This window comes from Mobula hypostoma, chromosome 17 (assembly GCF_963921235.1).
Source record: "Mobula hypostoma chromosome 17, sMobHyp1.1, whole genome shotgun sequence".
Classification (NCBI taxonomy): domain Eukaryota; kingdom Metazoa; phylum Chordata; class Chondrichthyes; order Myliobatiformes; family Myliobatidae; genus Mobula; species Mobula hypostoma.
This window is the reverse complement of record NC_086113.1, coordinates 51911160-51936693: the sequence shown is the minus strand read 5'-3', so window position 1 is coordinate 51936693 and position 25534 is coordinate 51911160. Positions and strand designations below refer to the sequence as shown.

General features: G+C 40.7%; 1 protein-coding gene across 1 annotated transcript in view; it reads left to right on the top strand.

Annotated features, from left to right (window-relative positions):
• Nucleotides 1–25534, top strand: part of LOC134358022 (E3 ubiquitin-protein ligase RNF144B-like) — a 59203-nt gene that overhangs the window by 15491 nt on the left and 18178 nt on the right. Inside the window, exons 2-5 of the mRNA XM_063069885.1 lie at nt 2660–2857; nt 4997–5101; nt 15610–15670; nt 20436–20646. Coding sequence (XP_062925955.1) covers nt 2696–2857; nt 4997–5101; nt 15610–15670; nt 20436–20646 — 539 coding nt within the window. The 5' untranslated portion in view covers nt 2660–2695. The remainder of the gene's footprint in view (nt 1–2659; nt 2858–4996; nt 5102–15609; nt 15671–20435; nt 20647–25534) is intronic.

Here is a 25534-nt window from a genome sequence, read left to right as displayed (position 1 = left end):
CATCTTGAGGATGGAGGAAGAATCTGGTGACCCAGATGGGGAAAATGGATCCCACAATCTCTTTGACCCACTACCATCAGGAAGGTGGTACAGGAGCATCAGCACTCGGCCTGCCAGACTGGGAAGCAGTTTCTTCCCTCGACCTGTGAAGCTATTGGAAACCCTGCCTCCATCAAGGTCTTGCCACTAGGGCACTGAACTGTTAACTGTTTACCTGTGCTGAACTTTACTACATGCATTTTGAATTGTATTTTAACTTGTGGTATATAATTTGTAGTATAATATTTTGGTTTGTGTGCTCTGTGTAATGCGGGTTGTGTGGGTGGATCCTGCTCCAGAGAAATGCTGTTTCGTTTGGTTGTATATATGTACAGTCAGTCGACAATAAACTTGAACAGATGAAACCCACTTAGTCACAGGGAGAATGTGCAAACTTCATGCAGACAGCAGGGGAGGTCAGCATTGTTACTGAACCTGTGTGACACTAGCATCAACACTATCTTTGCATATACATTGAAGTGGGAACATGTGGTGGTGTAATCTGGTGGAGCAACATTCTTCACTGGAATATTTGCTTTATTTCACACCAATAATTTCCTTGATGGTGGGCTGCGGCTTTCAGTGTCATCACTGGTAAGTTCTCCTCCATTTTGTGCACTAGCCTAGCTTGAAATAGTATCACACTTCTTCGTCATTGCTGGAACTAGTGCCTGAAGATCCCTTCATAACAGTTCTGTATGGATCCCTTCACCACAAGAACTTTAGTGGTTCCTTCACTCTGAGTACAGATGTAAAAGAGCAATAAATACCAGCCTTGCCGGTGGTGACTACAGCCCAAGTGTGAAGATATCTCATGGTTCTCTGGCAAGTCTCTTAGAGGCATTGAGTGGAAACTTGGATACCTTTTCTGTCTGCTATTCCTGTTAATGTTACACAGTTGGCGAGACCATGAATGTTGGAATGACTGGGATGTTTTTAAAAAATATATATTGATAGCAAGAAATATCTTACAATTTTATTTGCTTATTTCTTGAAGGCTTCAAAGCATTTTTCATGCTTTTTGGAGAGTAGCCTATTTCCAAGGCTTGCTGTGAATATGTGCGCAGAAAGATCCCACAAGCGCAAATAACATGTTTGTATGATGGTGGAAAAGATGATGTGGCTCTTCAGGTTTTCTTCCAACATAAAGGGGATGGACATCTTAACCTGAAAAGGCAACAAAGGGCTACTTTTAAAATCTCTTCCATAGGACAGCACTGTATGCACCTTTAATGGAGTGTGCTGGTTTTATAAGCTGTAAATGGAGTCAATTGTAAGGGGTTTCTTCTTTTATGTTATTGCTGAGACTAATAGAATGGCTTCTTTGTTAAGTTAAGAAAAATGGCTTCTCTGTGATGTTAACTGCTGAGACAGTGGTTCTCTCTCTAGCAGCTTGTTTGGGTTATACTACTGATAATGAGAATTGTATTCATTTGCTAACCAATTGGGATAGATGTTATTCCTGTGTGTCTGTAAGCTATTGTTTTCCTGGGCCTTGGGGCAGAAGGTGCGATGGGGACAGAGAGAGGAGACGCGATGCTGTAAGCTGGCTGACGGAACGGACCCTGAGCGGGAGTCCGAGGCCCAGGGTCTTCGGCGAGGAAGGACGTGCTGGACGCGCCCTGGTCGACCACCGTGGTTGGTCCCAGGCGGCGGGTCGAGGGGGTCGGAGGGGATCGAATGGTGGACAGAAGACCCTGTTAATTGAGCTCCAACGGTTGTGCACGAAGTGGTTGAATTCTGATAAGTTTGGCGCCTTTGACTTCCCTTTTATATTGTATCTCTTCTAATTACTTAGTTTCAGTAAGATCTATAAATTGTATTCTGTAAATCATGTGGTGTATTGTCTGTTATTTGGCAGGGTGGGGTACATCACACAGCATCTACACAAACTTGATGACCCAGTTTGGTGGGGCCGAAGGCTGCTCCCACTAGAGGAAAGTGAGCTGAGCGAGCCTGAGGCTTACCAGGGGGCTACACAATGAACACAGATCTTACTCCCAAACAACTTAGCTGGGTTCAGTTGTTTGAATAAGGTTATTCCAACGGAAGTAATGGTTTGAAATGATTGCGTGATGTTGTAACAAACATGAATTATGCAAGAAAGATGAATTGAAATAAAACTTGCTGACGTGTACATGCGATTTATTTAACTACTTCCGTTGCTGTGCAATAGATTTGCATTTGTGGAGCAGATGATTACTCTATTTGTGGAGCTTACCTTCATCTGGAGATTCAAGTAGGTGGTTATTAATTTTTCTCTAAGATAATAAAGCTACAGTAGGTTTAAATGAGTTCCTGGAGTGGTCAGTTGGTAGTTTGGAGTAGTTCCCAATCATACTCACTGCCTGAAAGTTCAGAAACAATAGATTCACCAAGTGGATGTTTTCGATGTAGTGTGAAGCAGCTGAAGTGAGTGATGATACTCATAAATTACTGCTCAATCTTTGTTTTATCAAAACAAATTCAGTGTTTGAGATCATACATGAAAGAAAAAAGGTGAATCAACTTAGTGATGCTGTGAGTTGATCTGTATAAGCAATATGCAAGGTAAGCTTTTTGCTGTATCTTGATACATGTATCGATAATAAATTAATCCTTAATGTTGTAATTATTACAGGTGCCAGGGCTGGTTCCAGTGTGCAAACTCTCAAGAATGGAGACGGATAATAACACCCATCAGGCGGTGGCAAAGGGTTTATCGGTGGACAGTGAGTTGACTCTTGAGCCACTGATAATGTGCAAGCTGTGCCTTTGTGAATACGCTCCTAGTAGAATGACCACTCTGGAGCAGTGTAGCTGCGTCTTCTGTACCCTGGTGAGTGCTTTCAGTTACTCATAACAGAGGGGAGCTTGTTGAAACTGAGCCCGGTGCATAGGTATAACTGAGATTGTTTTCATTTTGATTGATCAGGAGTGATGCAGCTTTACTGTAAATGGTAAATCTCAGGAACTTACTACTTCCCTGTCTCAGTCCCTGACACTTGTTTTTATTGTCTCTGATCTTCATTCCAGTGTTCCCATAAATTAGTTCCCATAAACTAGAGCTATTCCAAGACCATTATTAGAGCATTTCAATCCAACCAATCTATTTATCTTCCTCTAAGCACTTAGATTTTCCATATCCTTTTAATCTTTTTCTTTCATCCCTTGTCCACTTTAATTTGATGGTTGATACTTTTTCTGCCTCAGTCATGAGTCTTGGAAGTGAAAAGTTTATACTGCTTGGTGCAACTAAATTTCTTCAGCACTTCCAAGTCCATTGTATTGCAAGTCAATCCAATGACGTAATTCTAGAGAAGTCAGAGATTTTCTGGATACTTTTTATATTTCTAATCATCTGGCTGCGTCTATATCAGTGTTTCCCAATTTTTTTTATGCCATGGACCAATACCATTAAGCAAGGATACTGTGGACTGTTCCAGGTTGTGAACCCTTGATATAGGTGAATCCTCACATCTATCTTTCATCCAGCACGTAGACTGTTTCAACCAATTATCTTGGTTTTAAGTAAACTCTTGGTTACTTCATGGTCTGTATCTCTGCCAGATTCAGTGGCAACAACCAAAGTGCACACAGCCCTCTGATCACAGGGTGACAATATAATTGTACAGCACAGAAACCAGTCCTTCAGCCCGCCACATCCATACTGATCTTTTTGCCCAGCTATAGTCATCCCATTTGCCCACATTAGCTCTGGATCTTCAATGCCTTGCCTCTTCAAGTGCCTGTTTAAATGAGTCCTAAACATAGCAGTTGTATCCATTTCCATGCCAATCTCTGTCAATCCCAATACCAACCACTCTTAGTGATAAATCAAAAATAATTTTCTTCTGGGATCACCTTTAAAGATCCTTCTTCTCACCTTAAACTTATGATCTCCTGTTTTGATACGCCTGTTATGAGAAAAGGATTCCATCTGTTCCTTTTAGAATTTTGTATGTCAGGTCGCCGCTTAATCTCTGGTGCTGTGCTTAGGGATTCCCAACCTTTTCTGTTATGGACAAATACCATTTAAGTAAGGGGTCTATGGACTCTGGTTGGAAACCCCTGCTCTAGTTAAATGAGCCTATAATTGCATTAGAGAGTGTGCAGGGAAGATTATCGTCTTCACAATTAAAGTTTAACGACTATTGCTACTTTTAGTGAATAGTTTATCTCAAATTTGCTGACGTTGTGTCTACCTTTGGTTTAAAATATGTATATTCCTTTTCATCTACAGTATGTTTAATGTTCTATTAAATTATCCAATAACCCCAGTTTTGCTAATCTTAACCAGATCATTGCACAGGATGAGTTGATGTGATCCTTCTCTCTTTCCCAGCAGAATTCTATTGCAGAGCCTCTGGGTGGTGGAACTAGCTCCAATTTTGTTTTCCCCTATTGGTTTTAAAATCCAATTTACTTTGCTCCTTTGTCTAACTTTGCAAGTGGTGTATTGTCAAAGGTTTTTCCAAAAGTGTGTCTTCCTCTATACCCTCCTCCCATCTTTCCCATCTGTGTGGAAAATAGCAGCAGGCCAAGCAACAAAAGTGAAGAGAGATCACATTTAACTCGGCCCATTATTATTACAAATCTATAGAAAAGACAGTGGTTCCATTAACATTTGTGTAGAATATTGAATTCATCTGGTTTACACTTCTGAACCCTTAATTTGATTCCAAACTCTTGAACGCATTTACAATCTGTTCACAGAACTATATTTTGGAATATTTCAATAAATTACAAGGTAATTTAGCATTCAATAAAAATGTATGGATGGAATTATGAGCAGAAATTTGTTTTGCTAAGAGTTTCAATTGCAGCAACACAGAATATTCATATCACTTAAAATATCACATTTTGAAGAGGAGCAAAGCCCAAGGTTCTCCGATGCATTAAACATAGCAGACATTTCAATGCTAAGTAACCGATGTTCTTTTTTTCTCCCCCCCCCACCCCATGTTTGGCCCATTAGTGCTTGACACAGTATGTAGAACTAATGATCAGAGAAGGTTGTGGAACTACAGTCACATGTCCAGAGCTGGAATGCCCTAAAAATGGTGTCTTACAGGATGCAGAGGTAATAGTATTTTGTGATTAACAGGAATTGTCGTAACATACTGATTTTTGGATTTAAAGTTGTAATATTTCTTCAAATTAGTCATCTGTTAATGTCACATCAAATTGTAATGCTTCAACCAATCACTTTTTGTCAACCTATTTCTATTGATATCTCAGTGAATCTGTACTCCCTGCCATGTGAAAGTCATTTGTCACTCTTTGGGGTCCAACACCATTGCCCTGCCTTCAGTACTTTACAAGATGCTGTGAATTTAAGGGAAAGAATGGAGTGAAAATGGAGCAAAACACTCAAATTAAATGTCCTCTTGGAGTTCTAATTTTTCCATTGTCTCACAAAAATCTGAGAAACCATTTTTAAAAGAAAAAAAAAATCCAACCTGGATTACTTTAGAAGTAACATAGCAAACTAAAGAGTTCTAAAGGGTTTGATATTGGATCCAGAGGAATAATGTAATCTGATTATGTATTAATCTGCTTTCTGTGCCACTCAGCGATACTGAATAGTGGAAGGACGTCAGACGAAATGAGGTGGAAATGCATGTATGCCAAAAATACAAGCAGAAATGTTCTGTGTTCCACCTAACAGTGCAACCAGAGTATTGCAGCACTCCCACTGAAGTGCCTGTTAATGTCTTTGTTAGAAATGAAAAGCCTTTACTTGTGAGTTGAGGCATTATTTTTAAGACACTTTAATGGGAAAAGTAAAATGTGCTTTGTATCCGAGAGCACCTGTGGCTTACTTGGATCAACAAAATCACTCAGAGCCTTTGGAGAAGTTTGACTAATAGACATTCATTTCCCATTGGTTGCACCAGTACCTGACGTGCCAGAATTCAGAACCAGGCTGCTGCGGTGGAATGTTTGCTTGGCTCCAAGCATCATGTGCCGTCTTCCTGCTTTTTTCTAATGGCTAATTTAGGCAAGCTTTCTGTATTATTGTAGAACATTCATACGGGTCCTCTCCTTGTTACCAATACTCAACAGGCAGACATTTGGGAGACAGGCTGGATGGATTTGTTGGCTGTTAAGGGGCTGCAGGTACCTTCTGCTGCATGGGAACTTTCTATGCAGAGATATTCAAGTGGCTGAGTTAAGCGTTTTCGCCTAACTACACCTTGCCGTTGGTTTAAATATGTTGCTGGGTGATGGCATTTCTGACTTGTATTTTATTCACATTATGCACACTTCTCAGGCACAGAACCCTGTTGTAATCTGGGGAGGACTTGTATGAATTTAGTGAAGTGTGAATAGCATGCTTGTATCAAAATCCACTTCTATTTGTATGGTGACCCCTTGATAGAACCGATAACTTGACTTGTATCAGTGCAGAGGCTTTCCTGGCAGTGTTTCGCAGTGCATTTTGGTAGCTTCCATGGGTGAAGTTGTTACTCCTTGGCTCTTATTTAAAATTTGCAAATATAGGAGTTATCATTGTCAAAGTTAACAAACGTTCATATGGTTAATCAATATCTAAAAACATGGGCTGGGCTGACAAATGAATGTGACTATCAGAAAATGGGTTTCCCACTTCCTGTTGCTTGCTAGTTTTCCTAGTTTAGTATAATCCCCTTCCATTTTCCCAAAGTACTTGGTTTGGTTTCAAACTCATGGGCTGGGTTGAAAGTGGAATTGTAACCTCAGTGTCAGATTTATTATGTGCATTCATTTATGGAAGTGTAAGTTATCGAGCCAAGTGGCTCTGTCTGCCCTGTTAATTAACTTTTATTGTTGATTGTTGAACTAGGCAATGATGGGGCCCCCAGATCCTCCGATCACCTTCCAGCCTGTATCCCACCCTCTCAACCACACTGCCATCTGCTAAATACTGGTGATCTTCCCTCTTCCCATTCAGTTGTGAAGCATGGTTAATGTTAATGCATCTTCTAGCTCTACAGGCAGTTTGACTCCTAAGTTATTCTAGAATTTTATTCCTGGTTCCATCATTTGCAGTTTCTTTTGTCGTCTTGCTTCATGAAGCAAGGCAGTAGCACTCAAGGCCAGAACTCCAGGCCGTTGTGATTTTTTAAGTTAATTAATATATATATATATAATAGTCATGCTGTCGCATTCTGAACTTGGATGTTGCAGATCTCATGGCTGAAAGTGCCAACCAAATGGCACAATTGATTCTTGCATGAATTTTATTAAAGCTGAGTTTTTGTTTTTTTTTACTTTTTCGGGAAAGGTTGTGTCTAAATTATACAACTCAATTTAAAAAAAAAACACACCATAGTTGAATTGAGGATATTCAAATAAGCAAAGGATACAGGTAAATGCTATTAGTGTAGAAGGCAAAATGTCGGTATGAAGGGCTGAGGGCCTATTTCTGTGCTGTGTGACTATGAGATGGCAGACAAAATTGTGAAAAGCCTCATTTACTTCAAGTAAGAGCAAACAGAAGTTTATAAACTTATTTCTAGGAGGGAAAACAAATCGTTTGACTTGTATAAACACATTTACTTAAAAAAAAACACATTTAAATCATGCCATTAAATTATGTTCCAGGAATTCAACACTATAATACAGGAATGTAATTTGTTTGGAGGTGAGATCTCGTATAGAAATGAGTCGGTCTGGAATTGGTTGGGTAAATGGCAAACTCAGGAATGACTGAGAAGGAGGAAGGAAACTGGTGGAGGAGCTGGAGGCAGTCGGCTCTCTAAGGGATTAGATCAGGAAATCTGGCTCACGGTGTTAAACGTTTGGTATCGTGGGCATTTTGTAAGTGTGTGCTTTAATAATTCCTTAAGCTTGAACCATTAAAGAGCCAGGCATGAGGTTCGAAGCATAACTAAACTGAGGGTGCAGGGAAATATAGAAATATTAGGTTCAAATACCTGTGTCTTAATAAGTGAGTGGTGAAAGTGAATTGTTGAAGATTGGAACCTGCTTGTGTAGTTGGTATGATTTGTCATTTGAAGATCCATTTTTTTTGACCTTGACCAATGCCGTGAAGTTATTGAATTTCTTATGGCACTGCATTTACATCCTTGGGGTCAAACTGCTGCCACTGAACTCTCTTTATTTCTGATCCCACTGGATTTTGCTAGCATGTTTGACGTGTTCCTTGAGTTCTTGATGATCCATGATATCTCTCTCCATGGTCTGGCAAGTTGTGCAATCCTTCAACCTTGTAGATTGGGTCTGTTTTACTTCCTCCACACATCTGTTTGAGTGATAATACATACAGTATCTCCTTTTAAGAGTTTCGGGTTAGCTTTTAGTGGTGCTTCAAAGTTCTGGATCCCTGCCATCATCCAAGAAAGAGAATGCCAGTCATGGGTTAATGTGTATTGGATTTCCTCCATCCATTTTCAGATTCATGGGACAGCCCTCAATAAAATTATTCTGGACAGGAAGTAAAGTGCAATTTTCCATTAAACTTAAATGTTTTGAACACGAGATTCTGCAGATGCTGGAAATCACAAAATGCTGGAGGAACTCAGCAGTTTAGGCAGCGTCTAAAAACATTCGATATTTTGGGCTGAGACCCTTCATCAGGATTAAAAAGGAAGGTGGGGGGGGGAGAAAAATGAGGCGATTGGGGGAGGGGAAGGAGTACAAGCTGGCAAGTGATTGGTGAAAGTGGGTGGGGGGGTGATAGGTGAGGGAGGGGGAAGTAGTGAGAAGTGGAAGAAGTATGGGGCTGAAGGAGTCTGATGGGAGAGAAGAGTGGACCATAGGTGAGAGGAAAGGAGGGGGGCACCAGAAGGAAGTGATGGGCAGGTGAGGAAAAGAGGAGAAGTGAGAGGGAAGCCAGACTGGGGAATAGAAAAGAATGAATGGGTGGGGGGGGGGCGCGGATCTACTGGAGATTAGAGAAATTGATGTTCATGCCGTCAGGTTGGAAGCCTACTCAGGCAGAAAATAACATCAACAACAATAGTAATAATAATACCTTATAGAACACTTTTCATACAAACGATGTAGTTCAAATTGGAATAAGGTGCAAACATAGAAGTAAAAGACAAAATGATGTTAGTTAAAAGCAAGTTTAAATAAATAGGATTTGAGTCGGCATTTAAAAGTGCCAACTGAGTCTGCATCCCTTGTAGTATTAAGTTGTTGAGTTCCACAGCTTAGGAGCATAGTTTAAAAAAAAAAAAAATGCTGACCTGCCAATTTTCTTTTGAGGAGAATTATTTAAATTTAAAAGACTGGTGGAAGAAAATGAGCAGGATTATAAAACAAAATACGAGGTGTGTCTCCTCCAGAGGAGGCCTTAACCCACACATTGGAATGAGAAGTAGAATTAAAATGGGTGGCCTTTGGGGAAAGCCAGGCTTTTGTTGCAGTCAGAGTGAATATGCTCGACGAAGCAGTCTCCCAATCTATGTTGAGCCTCGCCAATGTAGGAGAGGCCACACTGGGACTGTCATTTGCAATAGATGACTCTGACAGACTGTCAGTAGAGGTGTTGCTTCACCTGGAAGGTCTATTTGATGGTGAGGGAGGTGGTGAATGGGCAGAAGTAGCACTTGATCACTTTCAGGGGTACGTCGCAGAATGATCAGTGGGGAGGGCTGAGTGGACAAGGGAGTTGTGTAGAGAGCCAGCGCTATGGAAAACAGAGATTGAGCGAGGGAAAGATGTGTTTAGTGATATGGTCCCATTGAAGAAGCCAGAAGTTATGGAAAATGACACACTGGATGCGGAGACTCATGGTAGGCAAGGACAAGGGGAACTTGATCCCTGTTACAGCAGCAGGGAAATGGGGTGTGAAATGGAGGAGATGCTGGTGATTGATGTTGGAGGGGAGACATCTCAGATGTTCTGGAATGGAAAATCTCATCTTGAGAACAGATATAGCAGGGATGGAGGAACTGAGAAAACATAAATATTTTAACCCTGCTATTTTTAATCCAGTTTCTTAAAAGCTATCTAATTCTTGTCACTCATGGATTCAATTGGTTGTGTTTTTATGATCCAGACTAGATTGGAAAACCATTCACAAGCAACAGACTTGTGACATGTTTGGAGTCATTAAAGCCAAGGGGCAAGCAAACTAAACAAATTGAGCAGTGACAAATGTCAGTGCTGATGCCATGAAACAGGATTTTTAAAAAATCAACCCCTTCTTCCCAGATACGAGACTAGTGGCTTCCTGCAATTATAAAAGATGAGATGCAAATTTTGTTCATTTGCATGATGTAAATCAGATGAAAAGTGAACAGAATTAGATTTAGTATCATCGGCATATGTCGTGAAATTTGTTAACTTTATGACAGCAGTACAATGAAATGCATGATAAATATAGAGAAAAAAGCCAGTTACATTAAGTGTGTCTATCAAATAGTTAAAATAAGTAGTGCAAAAAAAACAGAAATTAAAAAAAGTGAGATGGTGTTCATGGGTTCAGTGTCCATTTAGGAATCAGATGGCGGAGGGGAAGAAGCTGTTCCTGAATTACTAAGTGTGCCTTTAGGCTTCTGTACTTCCTTCCCGTCAATAAGTGTGAAGAGGACACGTCCTGGGCGGTGAGATACTTAATGACGGATACCACCTTCCTAAGGATACTACAGAGGCTAGTACCCATGATAGAGCTGAATAATTTTACAAGTGTCCGCAACTTTGATCTTGTGCAGTAGCTTCCCACCCATTCCCCGTCCCGCCCCATACCAGATGGTGAGATGGTGATGCAGCCTGTCAGAATGCTCTCCAGGGTACATTTATAGAAGTTTTCAAGTGCTTTAGTTGACAAACCAAATCTCTTCAAACTCCTAATGAAATATAGCCGCTGTCCTGCCTTCTTTATAGCTGCATCAATATCTTGTTTTGTTTTCCCTCGCCTGACCACAATCAGCTCTTTGATCTTGCAGACAACCTGTTAGTTGAGTGCGAGGTTGCCACTGCAACGCCACTCAGCTAACTGGTATATCTCGCTTCACGATCCTTTGCTACTTTTTCTACATTTAATAGCAAGCATATAGCATCAAGAAGTACCCTTTACTGTTTTCGTGCAAGTCTGACACAGCTATTTTGCTTTCTCTGTGGGGCCTGATTTTGGAAAGCACATACATAATTTGTACGATGCAGGTGTGATTGAGTTGATTGACTAATGTGGCGGCATCCGTTAGTCTCACGAGACTGTGGATCTGCGCCTGGAAAGTTCCAGGGTGCAGGCCTGGGTGAGATTGTATGGAACACTGGCAGTTGCCCGTGCTGCAAGTCTCCCCTCTCCATGACACCGATGTTGTCCAAGGGAGGGGCAAGGGCTGATACAGCTTGGCACCAGTATTGTCGCAGGAGTTGCCAGAATGAGGTTGAAGGCAACGTTGGACTGCCTTGGGGACTCCAGCTCCGGATTTGTCCTCAGGGTTTATTCCCAAAGCCTTTCCCATGAGTGGGTATGGCCGCAAGGCAGCGGAGGTTTGAAATCAGAGCTTCCCTCTCTTAAATGGACTGCCTTCTCAGGCTGATGAGCTCCATCTACCCGAACTAATGTGCAAAAACCAATTCCTGCAGATTGGCATACCCCTGGATCATGGGCTACACTCAATACTGAGCTATTGTTAAAAAATAATTTAACTATGTCACTGTTGAACAGGGAGAATTCAATCAGACTGGTTATATGTTGGGAGTCCTGACCTGTTTGAAAAAAATGTATTAAATTCAGCTGTTATATCAAACAAGTAGACATGGTCTTTAAAGTGAATAATATCTTGAAGGATGTGAGAGCCCAAAACAATGTGATTATGCAAATATTAGAAGAATGAACTAATTAGGTCAAAGCATCGACATGTGACAAATCTTACTGCCACAGTGAAACTAGAGGACTGCTGTAATGCAGAGGAAGTGAGTGCAATCACATGTTAAATGGTGAGGAGCAAAAAATTGCAGTCGAGAACCAAAAAGACTATTGTTGAAAGGATGGGTAGAGATTGGTCAGTGTACAGAAGAGAAGCTGAAATGTTTCACAACTGTTGCAGTGTGTTGATATGTGAACAGGGAGCATCAGATGTAGTCATAGTGATAATACAAAGTACTTTGAGAGTTCTGTCTGAACTTCACACTGTACTTAAGTAGCCAGAAGCGGGGGTTAGAAACACAAGTGATTGCAGGTGCTTATCTTCTAGCCTTCAATTTGAGTGGGGACAAAACATTTTTTAAGCGCATATGAAATGTAGGTAAGATGGTTTAATGATATAACTCACAATGAATAATAACTTTGTTTTTAAAAGGTTTGCACCTGAAATGTGCTGGCTCTGTTTCAGGTATCTTGAGGGTAAATAATAAGAGAAGCTTCTGAGGGAGGAAAGTCTGCTAGATGGCAAATGGAACCTATAGCACTAAGGAACCATCTTCTGAACATGCATCAAAAAATGCAGGTTGAAAATTAAAAAAAATTATTTTTTTTTAAACATTTGAATGAATTTCAAGACCATAAGACATCGGAGCAGAAATGGGCCATGTGGCCCATCAAGTCTGCTCTGCCTGATTTATTCTCTCTTTCAACCCCATTCTCCTGCTGTCTCCTTGTAACCTCCTATATTTTTATATTTCCTTTCTTGCCCTTTTTGGGGTCGTGATCTGTAAATTCCATAAAGATGAATTTCTCTTACTGGAGCAGCCACAAAGTGGAAGGTCAGCTATAGTATGCATCAGTCTTTAGACAAATTGAGTGTTGTGCAATGCATTGCACACATTACATGATTAAAATGTATTATATTTGATGCTTTTGAAGATATCTAGGTGAATACCAATTGTAGGGAGTTACAAAATTCATCTTGTGTTTCTGCCTGCAGCTGAAGAAAGGTAGATTTTCATTACCTTGTATCCCTAAGCATCAGAAAAATATTGTTTGTATTGTAAGCAATTTCTCGTCTCTTTAGTGTTTGATCAGACATTACCAGAAATAGTGACTCATTGCTGTCACAGATTTTTGCCAAGTACTGTACCAGACCCACCCTGGTGTTTCATTCAAAACTTCTGAGTAGCAACCAAATAATACACTAATCTAAACAATAAATTAAAGTTCAAGGAGAGAATTATGGCTGTTCATATGACACTTGTTTCTTTTTGATTGAGATTTGGTTATTGCAACAAGATTCGTATACACATAGGATTTGTGAGGGAAAACCAGTAAGAAGATCCAGATGCTACATCAAAAGCCATTTTAAGTTTTCATACCAGCTGATAAATCTCAACTTGTGATGATTTTTGTGAAATTATTGATGTTTTTATTTTGGTGATTTCCTAAATCATTGCCAGGAACATAGGGTGTTAACGGAGTGCACTGAAAAAATCTGAAATTTTGCATACCTTTACAATGGGAAAAGTGAATAACAAAATGGAATGGGAGTTTATTAAATGTAAGAGATAAAAAAATTTTCAGTAACAGGGCTTTTGATGTTGACTTGTCAATAACAAATCTGCTTTTGCTGTGGTTCAAGGACATAACGAGCACTAGGCCATAATAAGTTCATAAACTTGCCTCTCATCACGTCTCTTGCATCTACCCCCAGCCCTTCTCTGGTTCAATCTGCCTATTAATGCCTCATTCAATTGTCTAATCACCTTTAGCCCCTGTCTCTCCTCTTCCCACCCCCAAAGTGGCCATCTTCACTTTCCCTAAACCTGACACAGGGTTTTGAGCTGTAACATTGACAATTCCTTTCCCCGCTCCCATCCCTGTGTACCTGCTCAACCTGCTGTGTTCCTCCAGCAAATTGTTTATTGCTGCAGTTTACAGAATCAGTCCTTTGTCTCCATGGTGCCACATGGAACAGTTGTATTGATGGAGGATTTTCATTTTGATTTGAATCAAGTGTTGCTGCTTTCAAACATCTGACTTTCAAGTGGGTGAGGGAAGGGTGTGGTGAGGAAGATGGGCTCATTTCTCTTGCACTTCAGAAAATTTTCAGGCTTTGTTTGGAAGCTTTGTAAACCTATAACTATTGTTTATTTTTATTGAGATACAGTGCTGAATGGGCCCTTCTGGCCCTTTGAGTCGTGCTGCCCAGCAATCCCCTGATTTAATCCTAGCCTCATCACAGGACGATTTACAATGCCCAATTAACCTATCCAACTGTACATCTTTGGACTGTGGGAGGAAACCGAAGCACCAGGAGGAAATCTACACGATCACAGGGAAACATACAAACTCCTTACAGGCAGTGGTGGGAATCGAACCCAGGTTGTAAGGCATTGTGCTAGCCATCAAGCTGTTATGAACAATGCTAGCAATTAAACCAGGATCTAATATTTTAGGAACTTGCACAAGGTAAATATTAATTGTTTTTTGTCTACATGGAACATGTGGCACTTAATGTCTCTGTGGCTTTCATCAGACATCCTGATGCCTGAATTGTTGACAACATATGTTGCTAGAATAATGGGTTCCTTATGGAGGGTTGGGGGCACTCTAGGGCAAGTGGGAATTTGGACAGATGTCTGGAAGAAGTGGTGGAATTTCCCATGGCAGCATGCAAAGGATGGTGAAACCTGCCTTACTGCCTGTCTGTTTGTTTTGTACACCCAACAAACTGCCTGTCTGTTTTGATCACCCGAGTCAATGTCTCAAGGCCTTGTCTGAAATAGACCAATTCAGTACAAGCCAGCTGTCAAATCCACTTCCTCTGTATAACTGAGTAACATACAGAGTGATGCAATTTGACTTGTTTGTGTGTGTTTTTGTGTGGAGTTCCCAGGTTCCCTTCTGATTGTGGGTTAGTAAGTTAATTGGCAAGTTATTATGTAGGTTGATGGAAGAATCTGATGAGAGGAGTTGATGTAAATGTGAAAAGAGGTTACGAGGAGAATTGGTGAGGGGAATAGCATTGCTTTGAGCTGCCACAGACTTGATGTGATGAAGTAGCCTCCTCCTGTATAGTAAGGAAATGTGTTATACTTTTGAAATAAAACAAAATACAGCAGTCCAAATGTGCTCTTCTGTCTGTCTCAGTGATACCAGTGTTTTGATCTAGTGAAAATGAAGGAATATATCTAAATGGAATGTGTTGTGGCAAAGAGGAAATAAAGGTCTTTCCATGCAGCTGTATTTACATATCAGAGGTTTTGAAGTTTGTATCTGGAAATATTTATTTGAATATGAGTAACCACAATGGGTGGAGCTTTTAAAAATGTATGTTTTAGTTAACTTTCTTGCTTTAACAGGAATTGACAGTTGTAACATGTTTTAGCTGGAAGTGGAGAATACATTGTGCAACTTTTCCTTCTTTGGGAAGAAGTGGAATTGCAGGTTCTGGTGGAAATCCTTCCCAAAATCCTATTTTCCCATCATTAGGAGTACATACCCACCCAAAAAAAATCCCTCAACTAAAATCCATCAGTCCCAGCTAGCATGGTTCTGCTTTTCCGTGGCAAGATGCGGTGACATCATGGGCAATTAAGATAAGTGACTTACATTTGTTGATTGAATTGCAAAATAATTGTTTATTTTCTCTGGACAGAGATGGCCCTATTTGTAAATGTATTTCATAACTTTTTTTAAAAAGTGAGCTCCTTTCAGGTCTTGTTTAACTTGTTTTGTTTTATTTGTTTCAGATTGCTTGTTTGGTTCCAGCTGATCTGCTTCAGCTGTACCAGCAATTGAAATTTGAACGAGGTGTGCAATTTTTTAATTTGCAAAAATGCTCTCTCGGCTTCTCACTTGGGGGTTTTACCTCTTTGGACTCTTACCAATTTTTGCCTAATCATTGGGTCAGCTGGGGCTCTATTTCATAAATTTATTTTTCAAATCTAACATCTTAATCAGCTGAGGCTGCTAATCAAAGTTGGCTTGTTTGTGCTGTGCCTCCCTTTTGCCCAGATTTTCTTTATTTCTGGCTGTTTTGGAGTTCTTTTCTGCACGCGCTTTATCAGCTTCTTGTCTCAATTGTAAACTGATATTGTGACGTGTGTTATGTAAGTGGTGCCTTTTCAGACTCAGCTGCGTGGAAAGGTGTGCACTAAGTGATTTTGGAGCCAATTGTAATTTATTCTCATTCAGTTTCCATTGTAGTACTGTGAATAAAATGGTGCATCCATCTCACTGCTTAGTTTTGTGTGTAATTGATCCTTTTGGGGGTTAAAACCCCACCAGCTTAAACTTTCACAGCCTTGTGCAGCCTGTCAAATTGCAGACTGCCTGAGATGTTTAATCTGCTGCTGACAACAGGTCCTAGTTCTGGTCCCCTAATGATAATGAGGTGAAACGGTGGCCTGTTTACCCATCAACATAACAATGATTTTTTTTGCTTTGCCTGTTGGCTTTTGATATTCAGCTTTTCTTCTGCCTTGGAAATGTTCTTGGGATATGATTAGCAAAGTGCTCATCTTAGAATGCCACAGGTTTGTTATGCTTCCATTAAGATTAACGGATGGAAAAACATTGAGCTGTGACCTTTATGTTTGCCTTTCAGTGAGTTTCAGATCATGACCTCATGATATACAAGGATGATTTCTTGGTTAATAGTTAGAAACAGAAAAACTGCAGCACAATTCAGGCCCTTTGGCCCACAATGCTGTACTTTAGAAATTACCTAGGGTTACCCATAGCCCTCTGCTTTTCTAAGCTCCATGTACTTGCCATGAAATCCATTACTATCCCTAACTAGATAGTTACCCCATTTGTTCTTGGAAAAAGTTAAACCACATACTTTAACTGTGTAAGGGGAGGAATTTCCTTTCATATGCTAAATACTTAGGTGTATACAGCAATCAGTCGTCTTCCCTGCAGAGCCAAGTTGGTTGAGGAAGAGAATTGGGGAGATGAGCAACATTTTCATATTGAACTTGACAAGGAAGGCAGTTTGCAGACTCTGATCTAATGCTCTTGAATTATAGGGGGTGGGTGTGGAAGAAATCACCCAGAGTTTCTGCTCCGGACCACTACCTATCAGGCCTTCTGGAAGTAGGCATAAGAACTTCTGCATGTTGGATTGTGCATAGTTATGATAACCCCATAATGAAATAGCTCTATGATATGCATGTTAAATACAACAGAGTAAATGGTTATTGGAGGAAGGTGCAAATGGAAGTTGATATTGCGGTCAGTTTACAAATCTCATTGAATGATGGAGCAGATTCAAGGGCCATGAATGTGTTTGTTTATATAACTGGCCACATTCATGTGACCAATAACCATTGGAATAAGGCACTGGAACTCGTGAAACTTTTTTTTCTAATCTATATTCTTAATGGATTAATTAAAGAGTTTGTCTGCATTTGAACCAACTGGTGAGAGGGCAGCACCCTCACTAGCCCTAGAGAGGATACAGCCTAAACAGGGGATTGATAGAGGGATCAGTAAGTGAGGAGATATAATCCTGTCCATGATGGGAATGGGAAATGCTGAAACTTTCTACTTTCGTTTGGGTAGAATTGTATTTTGTTCCACTCATAGAAAATAATCTCCCTTATTCGTGATTTTTTTTGTTTCAAGTCCACCAGTAAATGCCATGTAAATCTACCAATTTTCTTGGTTTATGGGCAGAGTCTCTTAATAGAATGTGGGGGCGGAGGTTGTTGACGAGGATTGATATAGGATTATAGTGAATGGGTGCCTGATAGTCAGTATGGATTTGTGGGCAGAAGGGACTGTTTCTCTGACTATATTTCCTTAATGACCAAGCCCCACTCTCTCCTTTCAGTGAGTTAAACATTCTTAATTTTATTTGAATCTAATTCAAGTTGGTTTCATTCAAATGCTGCAATGTTCCCAATTGAATCAATAATTCTTCAATTTGGGGATTATGGTATACAGATATTGCCATGGAACTTGCAATTGTCAAAAGAACAACAATGGAAGCAACCCCCTCAAAATATTTGTTGGGTCTAGTGAACATGTACACTTTCTGTCATATCCTATTCCTGTCGTATTTTCCCTAACATATTTTGTGGATATATACCGCACCTCTGAGACAGTAATATGGCAACCACTTTTAACTCCACTTTTTGTTGTAAATGAGCTGCAGCACATCAATAAAACACCTCACCATTATCATTAAAACTTGTATTTTCATATACTTGTATTACTATCTTTTAAAACACAATTGATTCTACAGAAAGTGATAATGCTGGGCGGTCCTGTTAAGGTTGGGGAAATATATTCTAAAAAACCAACATTCTGAAAATAATCCAACAAAGCCAGTGAAAATGATGATGTGCAGTTGCTTTGAAAAGTATCTTCATTAACCTCTTGGATTTAGACACTGTTGGAATTTAAAACTTTTCAGAGTTGAAATAACCAGAAATTTCTAGAACTTGTAAGGGAAGAAAGGTGGTTGATTCGTCAGTCTATGCCATTGTTTTTCCTCTGTAGACCCACTCCTGTGTCTCTCTTGCCTTTTCCTATTCATGCTCTTTTCCTCAATCACTTGTCTAAAACATACTTAAATGATCTCGACATGTTTATTCTCATTCCATGTCTATATCAAAGAATTGGACATTCTTCAGATGGCATTTACATTCACTACCTTTTAATACCAAGGGTATTACAAGGATGTAATGCACCTTTATAACACAATGTTACAGGAGTTCCCTGAGTTACAGATAACATGATTTGCTGAAATCCAACTTTAGGCAAATTTACGCATGTATTTTTCAGGCTAGTAATAACAAAATTTGTTAAAAACTTTATGCAACATATATTTCCATTAGTTTAGTTATGGTTAGTGTCGGGGTGATTACCCAATAAAATTAAAGAATTATAGTAAATGTAGTTCTATAAACAGAAAAAAAGATGTTTCTGGCTCATAGATAGTTCTCTCAAACAGTATCCTTGTGTAAGCTGGGTACAGCCTACAGGTAGGTGTTACAATATAACCGTGTCAAAATTTGGCTTTCAGCTGTGGAAAATGAATGAAGAGAAAATGTGTTGGTGTCCTACTATTCTCTCCATCTCAATTCCAGAGTGTCTGCATCAGTTAAATTTTGTCCTACAGTTGCATGGAATTTCATCACAGTTGGTAGCAGAAATAATATGTAGTTTTCAATTGAATGAATTTTCGAGACAATAAACATCTCAAGGTCATATTTTTGCTGTACACTGGTACGTTTACCCAACTCACTTTAGATGTGTTCATTGGGCTTCACTTTGTTGAAATGTCTCCACATAGAGAGCAGTAATTCTCCAAGAATGGCCCATTAATGGTTTATATATTGGGTCTGATTAAGAAGTTCCTGTCATTTCTCCATTAACTCTACTATTTCACTTGGACACTGAAATGGTTTGTTGTGTCATGTGGTTAAGTCTACTACCCTGTACTACTCTGAGCATGATGTGAGGATTCATCGTGTACCCAGATGGTAGTCTTTCTTTTAACCACACCAGCAATGAAACTGCAAGTTAATCCTTGGGTAGCACCATAAAGATGAAGGGAAGATTACAAAAATAGGAAGGTACATTAGATCAATAGGGAAAGACAAGCCCTGCAATGAACTGAACACAATAACTGATCTCCTGCTTGGAAAATAGCGTGGCAAGTATTAATCATTAAAGCTGTGATTACCCACTTTTCTCAGTAAGCAGGTTGAGGAGGAAATTTGATACCTCCTTGCTTGCTTGAGGCAATTGAGTTAAATGGATCTGAGGAGGAAGTCTAATGCATATGTTATTGCTTAAAGGATTAGCTGAAGTAGGGAGGAGTGAGGCTTGTGTAGAGACATTATGGACTATTTGGGCCAAAGAGCCCACCTGTGTTCTGTAAATTCCTTGAATGAGACCTCCGCATCTACAAGGATATTTGACTTAAAATAAACCATGGGTGTTTTTTATAAATATTGAATAGTTAACCGTTTAGATAATCTCAGAAGGGATCTTCAGGGAAAGTGCTGCTTTTTCAACTTTGCTTGACCTTTAGGATTTAGTATTGGCCCAACATTCCAATTGGGTTGGCCATGAAACAGTCTGAAGCATTTCAGAGGTTTTCTAAAGGATAATGCAGAGGTGAGCAAAGAATTTGGCATTTAAAATAATAAAAAGATACAGTGTGATCCTGCAGCAGAACATCTTGAAACTTCTGAAATTTTAGTGGAACCATTTATTGGAGCACTTCCCGGCTCTATTTTTTCTTCTTTGCATCCAGATTCCTAGAACAAAAGGTTAGGAAAGTTCCTGTGAATAAAATTCACGACTAACAGTACTCAAAAATCAGACATTCGTGAATTACTACACTAAAATTAAATCTTCAATGCTTACAAATTAAACTTGAAATGGCACCATTTCCAAAATAGTAGCTATTCATAAGAAATTTTTAATTAGTTTATGGGGGAAAAAAAACTGACATTGCACAAAATAGTTCTTGTAATGAAACGCTTTAGATGGAAAGACTGAAAATACTTTGCTCTCAGTTATGAAAGCAATCAATTTTATGACTTTTTATTTTTAGAAATCCATCTGGATCCCTCCAGGACAAGGTGCCCCAGAGTTCAATGTCAGGCGGTATGCCACATTGATGCAGGTGACTCTCACCAGGCAGTGCCGGTTCAGTGCCCCTCCTGTTGCACAGAGTTCTGCTCCATCTGCAAAGCCAGTTGGCATCCCGGGCAAGGTTGTCAAAAGAGCCCACCTTTCATGCTTTCAAAAGGATCTGATGACGGGTAAGGATTACAAAACCTCAAAATAGTAACCTTGTTATTGGACTGCAGAGAGATTTGTGAACTCATCATTAATGATGCCATATCTGCGACTCACCCAGAGGTGTCATGAGAAAATCAGTGTGATTTGTAATAGGGGCACTCCCAATGATTTCATATATCTTGCTTCAGGTCTTTCTGGGCATATTTTTACAGCAGGTAAACCTAAATAGCCACAATGAGATGTAGCTTGATCAGGAAAAGTGTGTATATTTGTATATCTAAAAAAACAAACCAAAGTGCTTCTCGTGTAAGGAATTAAATATAAATTAGAAAAATAATGTATTCCCTGCCTAATCAGTTCATGACATCACATATTTGGACGTACCTTTGACCTTTTTAGACCATAATACTGTCAGATGTAGGAGCAGAATTAGGCTGTATGGCCCATCGTGTCTGCTCCGCCATTTCATTATGGCTGATTTAATTTTCTCTCGGCCCCTGTCTCCTACCTTCTCCCCATATCCCTTCATGCCCTGACTAATTAAGAATCTATCAACCTATGCCTTAGTTATACATAAAGACTTGCCCTCCACAGCTGTCTGTGGCAAATATTCCAGAGATGCACCACCCTCTGGCTAAAGAAATTCCTCCTCCTCTCCGTTCTAAAAGGATGCCCCTGTATTCTGAGGCTGTGTCTTCTGGTTTTAGACTCTCCCATCATAGGAAACATCTCCTCCATGTCCACTCTATCAAGGCCTTTCACCATTCGAAAGGTTTCAGTGAGGTCACCCCTCATTCTGAATTCTAGTGATTACAGGGCTAGAGCCTTCAAATGCTCTTCATATAACAAACATAGGAAATATCCTCTTCACATCCACCCTATCTAGTTCTTTCAACATTCAGTCGGTTTCAAAGAGATCCCTCCTGCATTCTTCTAAGAGAACTTTTAATATTTATCAATATTTATCACTAGTTTCACACTGGGACATGAAGGGCAGGAGTTGGTCAGCTCAAATACGTGGTGGGTACACATTTGGGCGAGGGGGTGGGTGGGCAAACTGGAAGAGGGGAATCCTATTTTCACAGAGCAAGCTTCTTCAAGAAATGAACTGGTTCAGTGTTTCAGCAACTCTCCTTATAGAACCAGTGAATGCTTTTGGGCTTTGATGTTTTACAATCACATATTATTCTAACCTCCTGACATTAAAGACACTGGTTCATCAGCAAGATGAGCACAAAGCAGTAGCCATCAGCACCCCCTATCCAAGCATTCACCTGGGCTGTGGAACTGGGTACTCTGGTTTCCTCCCACAGTCCAAAGGCTTGCTGGTTAGTAGGTTAATTTGTCATTGTAAATCATCCTGTGATTAGGCTGGGGGTAAATCGGTGGGTTGCTGGATGGTGAGGCTTGGTGGGCCGGAAGAGCCTGTTCCTCACTCTATCTTTAAATAAATAATTCACCATTAAAGCAAGCGAGGGACGGCAAAAATGATTGTATTGCTCATGTCATGATTGGCATCAGTATCTGCTAGACTGACCGTTGCCTCAACTATTCTGTTATTCCCATCAACACTACCCCAAAGCAACTTCATCAATGTTGACCTCACAGTACTAAAACAATAATGGTGACACACTCAAGAACCACACAAAGGCAGTTCTCGGAAATTCTTTGGCAACTCCATGCCTACAGGAGCCTCAGAGAGTCCATTGTTTGCTGTTGTCTCGAAGTCCATTATAACTGGGACCTGTTAGGAGACTCCTGGGTTCTTTAACGGGAAGAATCAAGACTGGTTTAACTAGACAGAACATGAGTCAAAGAGCCAGCTAACCACAAATATAAGGCAACCCGGATTGGAAGCTTTGAATTTCCTTATGGGGAAAACAAGCACCTGCAGGCAGAGGTCCAAACTGGTGACCTAAAGACAGATAAAAGTTGTAGAGAATGCAGCAAGACGTACTCTAAAGTCCAACTTAACCATGATTCTGTCCTAGGTGTGACAGAATCACTCCATTCTACAGCCTATACACTCTTGACTGATGGGATGTGTAAAATGCCCACAAGACAGTGAATCTCAGGGTAATATTTGGTGACGTGTACGTTCTTTGATATTAAATTTACTTTTGACTCCGACTTTGAAAATGGCTTTAACCCACTTCAAAACTAAGGTCTTGGAAACAGGCAGTATCCCTGCTGAAACAGCTGCTTATAAAATGCTTGGATGACAAAACAGGGGAGAAGACTTTGTACGATAGATCCAGAAGTCTGGGTGGGAAAAAAAACAAACACGGAGCAGGTCAGGCAACGTGTGGAAAGAGAAACAACTAGCGTTTCAAGTCCAAGATCCTTTGTCAGTTCTGAGTATTTCATGCATTTTCTCTTTTCGAGGTGATAAGCCTTGCACTCAACTTCCACTGGACAAAGGTCCTCTATAACTCTCTGCTCATCTTGCTGCCCCCAGCATTTAGGTTCATAGTGAGGGCATGTAATGTGTGTACCTCCTCCTGGGAGCCTCTTCTCATTGAAGGTAGAATGATGTGCCAGTGCGCCAATGCATCCTTTTAGGAAATGGGTATTTGAGGATTAGGATTTTGGATTCGGGACACAACTCTTGATGTACTGTGCAGCTGTGATCCCATTCTTCTCTGTGCTCCTGAGACCTGGACCAACCACAGAAAGAACCTCCAGGTATTCAAAAGATCCCACTAACTGTGTCTTAGCGAAGTGCTGCAAATCCACCTGAAGGTGAAGTGATCCAATGCCAGTATCCTCCTTCAGGCCAATGTTCTGGTTTTGAGAGCCCAGTTATACTTAGTTTGCCTTTTTGTTCAGGCCATCTCATCCACATGCTTGACACGGAATAGATAGACATTCTATTCTGAGCTCGGCCATGGAAGGAGGTTACCAGGTGGACAAGCAAAGCTTCCAGTATTAATTATTTATTTAAAATCACTTTGAATAAATGCAACAACTTCACCGACTCCTGGGAATCCTTGGCCTATGGCTTCTCAAAGTAAAGAAGTAGCATTTAAACTGGTATTAAGTACCTCCAGACCAAGCCCTGTGTAAAATAGTGGAAGAACCACCTCACACACTACCCATCCACCTGGCCAGTTGGCTCCCTTCCATCCTATCTGTAGAAAAGCTAGAGTCTGGCTCTGGACTTCGCAGTCCCCCTCTATAATTAAAGTCACTCATCTTTGATCTGAAGGGGACTGCTTAAGGAGTGGATGGAAATTCAGATAGTCTAATGAACGATGTTGCAATATTGGCTGAGTTTGGCTCAAGACTTGTATCACCTACCCTTTACTGCTTTCCTTGTGGTGTTGTATCTGTCATATTGTGGCATCTATAATCCTGAGTACCTTAACTTTCAACTTAAGCCTCTCTTCCCTCCCTTACTTAATTATCACCACCCTTATCTTGATCCAGGTATCACTGCCTTCTCTTGCTGCACTCCTTCCCCTCACCTTTTATTACTGGCCATCTCCCCCATTTCCAGGTCTGAAGAGTCTAGACCTGAAATGTAGACCTTTATTTATCTTCACAGATGCTGCCTGACCTGAGGTCCTCTCACTCCTTTGGTGTTGCTCCAGATTTCCAGCATCTGCAGTCTTTTGTCTCTTTTTCAATTCCTTGTTTTATTTTGGCTTTACATTTTAGCTTTATAACATTATTGATTTCCTAGACTTCCTGCAAATGACCAAGAATACCAACCTTATAGTTCCCACACCCCGCACTTCCCGTTTCTACCTCCTACCCAAGATCCACAAACCTGCCTGTCCTGGCAGACCTATTGTCTCAGCTTGCTCCTGCCCCACCGAACTCATTTCTGCATACCTCGACACTGTTTTATCATCCCTTGTTCAATCCCTTCCGACCTATGTTCATGACACTTCTCACGCTCTTAAACTTTTCGATGATTTTAAGTTCCCTGGCCCCCACTGCTTTATTTTCACCATGGATGTCCAGTCCTTATATACTTCCATCCCCCATCAGGAAGGTCTCAAAGCTCTACGCTTCTTTTTGGATTCCAGACCTAATCAGTTCCCCTCTACCACCACTCTGCTCCGTCTAGTGGAATTAGTCCTTACTCTTAATAATTTCTCCTTTTGCTCCTCCCATTTCCTCCAAACTAAAGGTGTAGCTATGGGCACCCGTATGGGTCCTAGCTCTGCCTGCCTTTTTGTTGGGTTTGTGGAACAATCTATGTTCCGTGCCTATTCTGGTATCTGTCCCCCACTTTTCCTTCGCTACATCGACGACTGCATTGGCGCTGCTTCCTGCACGCATGCAGAACTCGTTGATTTTATTAACTTTGCCTCCAACTTTCACCCTGCCCTCAAGTTTACCTGGTCCATTTCCGACACCTCCCTCCCCTTTCTAGATCTTTCTGTCTCTGTCTCTGGAGACAGCTTATCCACTGATGTCTACTATAAGCCTACTGACTCTCACAGCTATCTGGACTATTCCTCTTCTCACCCTGTCTCTTGCAAAAACGTCATTCCCTTCTCGCAATTCCTCCGTCTCCGCCGCATCTGCTCTCAGGATGAGGCTTTTCATTCTAGGACGAGGGAGATGTCTTCATTTTTTAAAGAAAGGGGCTTCCCTTCCTCCACTATCAACTCTGCTCTTAAACGCATCTCCCCCATTTCACGTACATCTGCTCTCACTCCATCCTCCCACCACCCCACTAGGAATAGGGTTCCCCTGGTCCTCACCTACCACCCCACCAGCCTCCGGGTCCAACATATTATTCACCGTAACTTCTGCCACCTCCAACGGGATCCCACCACTAAGCACATCTTTCCCTCCCCCCCCTCTCTCTGCATTCCGCAGGGATCGCTCCCTACACAACTCCCTTGTCCATTCGTCCCCCCCATCCCTCCCCACTGATCTCCCTCCTGGCAC